This window comes from Cryptomeria japonica, chromosome 5, assembly GCF_030272615.1.
Source record: "Cryptomeria japonica chromosome 5, Sugi_1.0, whole genome shotgun sequence".
NCBI classification, from domain to species: domain Eukaryota; kingdom Viridiplantae; phylum Streptophyta; class Pinopsida; order Cupressales; family Cupressaceae; genus Cryptomeria; species Cryptomeria japonica.
The window spans coordinates 202,432,295-202,441,072 of NC_081409.1; the positions used below are offsets into that span (position 1 = coordinate 202,432,295).

Genomic DNA, 8,778 nt, shown 5'->3' on the forward strand with positions numbered 1-8,778 from the left:
CAAATGAATATTGAAACTTCTAAAGCCAATTTGGGTGCCCAAATCCAATGCCCAAGAAGATGTAATTGAAAATGTGATCTTTGTGACAATTGTCATAACACCTTGACAATCAACCAATGAGTTGTCATATTCTTCGTACCAACAAATGCCACAAAATGTCAAAAATAAGATGTGGGAAGCTCTCTAAGTCGTGTGCCCAAATGAGAGGAATATTAATTTAATCTCTTTTGAACAAATCATATTTATGTCGTAATCAATAAGATATCAAATTTATTATTATTTTCCTAGATTGGCATATGACTCTAATTTGTTATTTTGAAGCAATTGGGCTTACTATATTTTGTAAGTCGCTAGTTTTAGAAAGGGCACATGACAAGTCCTTCCTCCCAAATATATTAAAAAAAAATTGGCCTTGTCATGTTGCATCCTCCATTGGGCAAATTCTTCTATATGAACAGGTGCTTTGTAATGTTTATCTTTCTCAGCTTTCTCTCTCTTGTTTCTAACACCTCTTCAAGGATCAAAATCAATTTCCCTTCTTCATCCAATAGTGGTAGGTCGATTTAAGCTACTACTTGCCATCCAAGAAACCTTTTTAGACATGGAACATTGAAAAACACTTGGTCTTGAGTTTCTCAACCCCTTTTCTTTTCAAAGAGCTCTATTTGTATGGCTACAATCTAACAAAAGCCAAATTCTCCATCTCAAAAACTCTTTATGTTCTCTTCCTATTTGCATACATCTTTTGTTGATTTTGAGCATCATGCAAATTGTGATTAAGTGATCTCAAAATCTCTTGACTAACAATCTGGATAAGATGGTAGTAATGAACAACTATAGAATCTACCATGTGAAGAAATAAAGACAACTAGTTTCCCACCTTTTCCCTTGATCAAACTCTTTGATCAATTTAATGATTTTGATCAAATTTGCAAACATGGCAAGAAAAATGCATATGCTAAGATTTGTCCTTATGAATACATATGTTGAAGCAATATTAGTTTAATAGTAAGTGATAGCATACAAAACACTAGTATGCAATTTATACAAAACACTAGTATGCAATTTTGTATGTTTCATGCTCAAGTTGACATCTAACGATTGGAATTGAATTGCATATTCCTAGGTTGGTCATTAGATGTTTAAGTCATGTTCTCTATGATCACATCATGCTTTTCAATCGCTCTAATACTAAGTCATAGCGCATGATACATGATCTCTGAACAAATTAGAACTTTGTTTAATTTTGATTTCGGTAATTTATGTGTCAGAATAAAAAAATGGAAATGCCATATGTTACTTGCACTCTAAGGTCAAAGGACCAAAGTGAGTCCAAAGTAACTAATGAAAAATACTAAGGCCTTAAAAGCATAATAGTTGTCCTTAACATTGTGCACAGTAAAGTTTTGCCAATGTGGAAAGAAAGGGGTGAAGAGCCCGAAGTGATAGATTGCATTCACCACTATCCTCACCCCCTTACCCACAAATGGTTAAAGTTTCTTGTGTTAGATTCGGGCCCTTCCCTTAGGAAAGGCACCAAAATATTTCATCACCATCCTCTCCCCCCTACAAACAAATGGTTAAAGTTGCTTATGTGTTAAGTGGGGCCCCTTGCATTAGAAATGTCACCAAAACCTTAAATAAAGTCATCAGGATTCCAGCCAATGACCACATTCTCCTCTCATATTACTTCATGCGCATATGCACACTAAAGAATGCGACAACAAAGTTATTTGTGTGTGTTGTGTGCTTATACCCAGCTAACCAAATATATAATTGAATTTAAATAAAATGCTTTAGTTCAAAATGAACATTTTGATGAGAAAACATTGTGATCTGCTTTGTGCATTCCAATAATATCCCAATGCGGAATGCCTATGCTCATATTTTTGGAATTCTCTCACGTATCTTGAAATAGAAGACAATATCAGTTACAGAACAATCTCTAGAGCCACAGAAAAATCAACTTGTTTCTATTTAATAAAAAGTGAGGCATGTATGGCCAATGGACCCCTTTACATTCATAAGACAGAGCCATCTCTTTGGTAGGAGTACAGTATAATCCTATTCCTTAATACTAATCAAGGTTTTGCATATCAGTTAATTTAGATTTGCTTGTATAGTCATCCCAGTAGACAGTGCGAGGGACTTAAAAAATGACCACAACAAATATGGGTATTCCAAGACACATTATATTTTAGCTGCTTTGAAAAATTATAAGCATATTCCCCTGATTGTATTCCTTCGTCAAAATTTTGAAATTCACCTCGCAAACAGCTACTATGTCACAATGGTGTAGGAATTCTGACCAACAGATAACAAGATGTAGAAACATTTTCATTGCCCTGCTGCTATCCAGTATAGTTGAACACAATGACAAAGATTTGTGCCTTTGCTGGGAGTCTTATGGCTTGTTTATTGAAGAGTGTCATAGTCCGGAAGAAAGAAGGAAGTGGAAGGGCAGACGCCTTTGCCAAGATCTTGAGCAAATGGAATTGCTTCTTCTCCAGGTAACTGTTGGGGATCTTCTAAAGCCCACCGCCGTGGGCTAGATCTGTTACAACCAACCAACTCCACAGGGTCAACAAATGCCACATTTGATGTATAATGATGTATACATTTGATCAGCATCCACTTAAATAGTTTTCTTTACAGAGCAAAATATATCACTCTTGCTCAAGCTAATTGAGGTTGGCTCAAATGTGTCTAACTTGCTCTCTATTGACTCTTGGTTTTCCTTAAATATTTTCAATTTTGTTCTTTCTTATCTATTTTGTTATCTCAGTTACGTTCTATATACTAGTTAAGTGCACTTGTTCATCACAGCATTTAGAGTCGATGAAATTATTTGCTAAACATAGCATGTTTTAGTAGTAAAGAAAAATCCCCATATTCAACATGGTCTTAGAGCCAGTGTTACTGTGTTGCAAGGACCTTAACCTGTATGTGGAGTGTTCAAAATTGCAATCCACACTTCTAGAAAGAACCTGAGAGCCTCGTTAGATGCTAATATTTGAGCCAAAACTCTAGTCACAATCTTTCTGGTTTGAAGGCTGATTTGATGTTGCTGGTGGCTTATAAATGTAGGTTTAGCTCACAAGAATAAATTTGGGATAAGGAGCAACAGAATTTACTGGCGAGAAGTTGTTAGAATTTATTCTAATTACTTTTAGAACATCAAAGAAAACAAAGGGAAAGCCCATAAATAGTTTTCTTTGAGTATCTATTCCTGTACAAACTCGATGTTTTTTATTGCTACACAAGAACAAATTGATTTTGTATTTTTCAGGTAAACAGAGTTGTTATTTGGGTAAACAAAGTCTGAAGGGCATCATAGTTAGACAATGTACTCAAACCCTCCAAACTAATCTACGTACTGCCATGGGATGTGAGCATTCTCAAACACAAATGCAATGATGTTAATGTATGTTTTACCCTTAATGTATTTATCAAAGGGACACAAATGCAATGATGTTAATGTATGTTTTACCCTTAATGTATTTATCAAAGGGTATAGCAGGACATAAAAGGAAGGAGATATAATACAGCTTAAGAACATGGAGGATATGAGGACTACAATTTCACAAAAGATTAGAGAAAATTGTAAAATTGGAAATAAATTGATGAATGATTGATTATTGACAATAAATATAATCGACCATGCTCAGTTCACCCAAGGACCAAAGCCTTCTATGACAAAATCACATGAAGCATAAAAGTATACACTTCATTCTATATACCACAAAGTTATAATCAGGAAATGGAGAAGATTCAGAACTTAGGAAGCCTTGAGCAATCCGTGTTGATCCAGCCAATCCGGTTGTTGCTATTGTCGTGAACCACAAGATATCCCTGCAAAGATACGTCTGCAAAACCAAACGCAACATTATGATAACTACTAGAAAAACTGCTTTGATGCTCAAGATAAAAGCCTTAATGGCATCTGCCACATAGATGTGTAAAGTTTATGAACAGGAAATAACAGCCTCACAAAACACAGCCTAGAAGAAGTAATACCACATATAACATAAGAAATTCCAATTACCTCCAATCACATTGTATGGAGCAACGCTGGTGCCGTCAAGTATCCCTAAACAGACATTGCCTTTGGCCTGCTCATACGTAAAGGTTAGTCTAGTCAGTAAGTTCAATTGGTCAAGAATTCATAAAATATTGAACAATAAATAGATTTGAGGAATTGTCTCTTGGCACTAGTCACCTTGTTATAATAAATTTTAAGGAATGAAATTTGCATGATGTTTAAGTTCAGGCATCCTTACACTGATTATCAAATAACCCTCTGGCGGGATTACCAACTGCGCATTTCTGGTATATGGTGAGGTGCTTTTGAAGTTGAATGTTAATGATTTGAAGTACAATTTTGCATCAGCAATGGATCTGGTAAAATTACAGAAGTTAGAAGATGTACAACTTAAGAAATTTACTGTAAGGTTCATAAAAATGAATTCTCACATGTGAAATATGAACAAATTAATAAATCCCTTCACCTGAATTTTTTTTTCCCTTGCCAACAGAGTGGCAGGACTCGATCTGATGAATCGAGTACCAACTGTTTTCCAATGCTTTCTTTGACCTGTATCAAACTTTCATTGTCAATAGAAACTAATTATTTATATTAAAATGGCAGAAGGTTAAAGCTGTCTCTAAACACTTACTGCAGCGACAAGAGCATCATAAGCTTGTTTTGTGAAGTATGTATATGAGCTGCCAGTGTCAAATATTATGCCTCCTAGCCTTCTTTCATCTCCATCTTTTGCAAGAAGTTTGCTACCAAAGATCATCTGTGCAGCTCCCACATGGTAGTATTTTCTGAAAAGTAAAAGAAGAATTTATTGCTCAGACATTTTTAGACCACAAAGGGTTCAAGAATTTCACCCCTGCTTTAAATACATTAATAGTTGATGCCAACAAAATATATGATGACAGAATACACAGATGATACAAGTCAAACTCCAAATTTAGCGGTCAAAGCTATTAGCTCTTATGTTTGAGCTTGATGTGTTTTTTTTGTCTCTAATCAAAATTTCAAAAGAATGCCAAAGCCTGTAATTTAAATTTTTCAGAAGCTAAAACAAGAAACATTTTGTCTCCATGAGTTAGGTGTGTCAAAAGGCCTGCAGTGTACTTAGGCCTATGTTTTAGCTTCTTTTGGGGCGTGGATATTTTATGTGAACATCTTTACTCATAAGTTGAAAGCTAAACTTTGTGTTATCACAACATATGATACCTGTAAGTTGTATTAGAAAGAAAAACATTTATGTGTCATGACATAGATAAAAATATTGTATGCTGAAGTGGCAGGACAAGAATGCATCCAAAGAGGGAGGATTACAGACAAGGAATCCTGCAAAACCGTTGATGATTTTGAAAAGAGATTGATAACTACAGTTTCAGAAGATATTTTTGGGGTCTGTGTATCAAATAAATTTGCAGCCATAATTTCTCCCTGTGTCAAGGTACTTGAATGGTGCTCTGCTAAATAAGGAATGGCTATGGATTATTCACACTTAGTAAAGATGGTTGTGAACAGGCTAAAATTGTATATACAATTGTTGTCAATTTATTTACAATAGGACCACAAATAGTGAAACATTATTTTTATGCTAAACTCTTGTTCCTTTTAGTAGTTCTGAAGCCTAAAAACTGAAGACTATCAATGCAAGAATGCACAAAGCAAACTAGTAATTTATAGATCAGAGTACACTTCACAAGAGTTGTACTAAACTGAAATCAAATTAGCAATACTTAAGCAGAGCTCCTTCCAATATTTTTTATTAGAAACAGAGGAATACCAAAGGACTAGAAGCAAAAACAGTACAAAAGGAAAGTTTTTTGCAACTCTGCAAACAAATGCACGCATTTTGTAGTTGGGCATTTGGTAACCATGCATTAAAATAATTGTGCATATTTGTGATAACCATGTAATTTTTAACCCTGTTGCTTCCAACTTCCAATATCAGAGAAATGCAAGCTCTATGCTCATGTTTGCTCTTGTCATGTGTCAGGAGTCTTCAGTGAATGCCAATTATTATAGTTATAAATGAGGAATATCTATAAGTTGAAACTTCTGTTAAATGCCATGTATCGAGTCGGCAGATAGTAGGAGAAGAGAGTATTAGATTTGGATAAGTGATTGGTTTAAACAAGAGAAATTTTAAAAATATTTAAGAGTAACATTTCATGAATGGATAGCGAGTGCATGGGAGGAAGATAAACTTATCACGGTGTGAATATTTCCTCTCATACTAAATACTGGTCAGATTGGAACCAGATATTGTAAGCATTCCCTAAGAATGCCGAAGTAATGATCAAGATCATAGAGATTAAGGTCTAAATGACTAAGAAGTCTTAGTTGAAAAGTTCAGTTCTGCCACATAATTAATCCTAGATGTGAATAGCATAATATGATAATACAATTCCTTGTTTCTAACAGCTAAGATGTCAAAGTGTGAAGCCAAAGGATTCAAAGACAGAAAAATCTAACAAACTACAGTGTCAAAGACAGAGTGAAATGATTTTACATGAATGTTCATTGAACTAAAAATACTACTTATAATAGATGATTAACTTCAGAAATATAGAGATTTATTACTAATATTTTGATGAAGCTTTTGTGTTTTCAGGCTCATATTTAAGAATCAACTAAAGAATATCCAAACAGACTTATTTCGATCTTTCAATTTCAAGAAAATGAGAGAAAAAAAGAGAGAGAGATTCTTTATTCCAACTTACGTAGTTGGCCCGCGAAGCAGAGGAACCCAGGACATGGACGAGGTAGGCACAAGTTCATCACCAAAGAACATGTATCCCCCCTTTTTCCCACCTCCAGCAATGCAGATACCTATGACATTCTTGATGAGGCCTTCCCTTTCCCATTGAGATGGAAGACTTGATGGACCGCCACTCAGACCCAAAACACCATCTGTAATTTGTGTCTGTTTCAAAGATCCAGCTTGGTCGTATCCACACCTGTCACAGAAAAAATTGAAGCCACTTATACCCTCAAATTCTTTTCTAATTTTGCACTCTCTGTAAATGGGAGAAAATGAAAGGAAAACGCCTTACCCAAATGCAGAATTAGGCCTGATGACGGTGCCATTGGTGAGTTTCACCGTGAAAGCGTCTCTAATAAGAAATCCCATAGAGGACCCACCATCAGCATATTTAATATCATAATCACATTGCTGATTAGAACTCTGGCAGTTATATCTTCTACGGTCCGGTCCCTGCACAGCTACACACAGAGGATCGTTGCATGATACCCCTGAGCGTGGGTTTGGTTTGTAATATTTATGGGTTGTCTGCAGAAAACGAAAGTAACCATTTCAATCATCGACTGAAAATCATAAATAACATTTATACCCCTTATGTCCCTGCTACAAGATATCTAAGCATCCAAAGAGCCCAAATTCGCTAAACTAACCATAGAATACATGTAGCATTTCAGCAATTGTGAACAAAAATAACATATGGGTTGTGATTGTTATTCACCTTGGCACAACTTCGGCAGGGGGCGTCACACTGAAGCCAAGTTAAATCACTGCCAGTATCTACATCCAGATAATATTCCTTGGCGGGGTTACCAATATACGCAATCACATAGTAAATCCTGCAATTCAATATGCATATTCATGAGCTTTGAATTTGGAATCCAGAATGAAAATTAAAATTTGGGGGTTTTTCCTTTTTCCTTACCCATCTGGAAAAACATTGCCTTGCACGTTGAATACGGTAGTCTTTGCTGCTGCCTGTAATCTCCTCCCAATTCTCTGAGTATCCTGTTCAACTAATGAGGAGACCTCAAATTGCTCATTCTTGGGATAGATTGGGAATACATCTGCTGCTCCTAAAGACACAGAGATCAATCCCCTAAAGATTGTCAACACAAAACCCACTGAAAACAAGAGCGTTTTTAAGACACCCATTTTCGTTTTCTCTACCAGACAAATGTCTCTCAATCTTACAGACTCTTCTTGTCCCAAAGTTGAATGTTTGTTGAATGAAAATGAATGAATACGAATGACGATGTTTGTGGTGGATCGAAGGCTATATAGAGGGAGGGAAGGTGGTCCTTAACTCCATCTCTGCTTTCCGAGAAGCAGCCGACCATGCAATACTTTGACGTTTCTGTTTCTATGGTTATATTCCATCTTTTACTTGCCCTTTCCAGCAGGCCAATTTCTTGATCCCCGGTTTTAAAAATTATAAATATTTACAAAATTAAAAAATAAAATTGTGATCTTTTCTGAAAGGAAAAAGAAAACTCTTGAATTTTTGTATAATTGTAGTGTCCTTATTCTTGTCATTATTTCCAAACCATAATTATTCAACATTTTTTAGATAACATTTATATTGACATTTACTTTATTTTTATTTCAAATTTTATTTTATACTAAGACATATATTTACTTACATTTAATTAAAAAAAAAAATCATTTTGTATATATTAAAGATAGTATATCAAAATAACTTACAATTCATAATTTATATCTCCTTAGAATGCAAGGTCAAGTTATTTTGCCTTAAAGACATTTGACATCTAATACATCTGAAATAGTTTGTATATTTGCAAACATAAATACATTTGAAAAATCATAAGTATTTCTGAACACTACAATGTACAAACTAGTTCCGCCCTGAAGCCAAGATCTTGTCTAACTTAAGGATCAAGGTTGTCCATACTTGACCACCTCTTTATTTACATTTATTGTAGCTTCTCTTAAATTTTCCAAGTAGTCCCTTATGAATAGGATATTG

General features: G+C 35.0%; 1 protein-coding gene across 2 annotated transcripts; it reads right to left on the reverse strand.

The window, feature by feature from the left end:
- Window positions 1-1,946: 1,946 nt before the first annotated feature.
- LOC131043069 (aspartyl protease APCB1) lies at window positions 1,947-8,179 on the reverse strand. Of its 2 annotated transcripts, none has more exons than XM_057976414.2 (10): window positions 7,717-8,179; window positions 7,513-7,630; window positions 7,087-7,322; window positions 6,754-6,990; window positions 4,677-4,830; window positions 4,509-4,594; window positions 4,281-4,398; window positions 4,046-4,112; window positions 3,779-3,866; window positions 1,947-2,554 (listed from the first exon to the last, which is right to left on the reverse strand). In XM_057976414.2, the coding sequence occupies exons 1-10, from the start codon at window positions 7,944-7,946 to the stop codon at window positions 2,416-2,418; spliced, it is 1,473 nt and encodes a 490-aa protein (XP_057832397.2). In that variant the 5' UTR covers window positions 7,947-8,179; the 3' UTR covers window positions 1,947-2,415. The 2 variants fall into 2 exon arrangements, with proteins under 2 accessions (XP_057832397.2, XP_057832398.2); XM_057976415.2 differs by having other exon boundaries at window positions 2,417-2,554; window positions 3,741-3,866.
- Window positions 8,180-8,778: the final 599 nt, after the last annotated feature.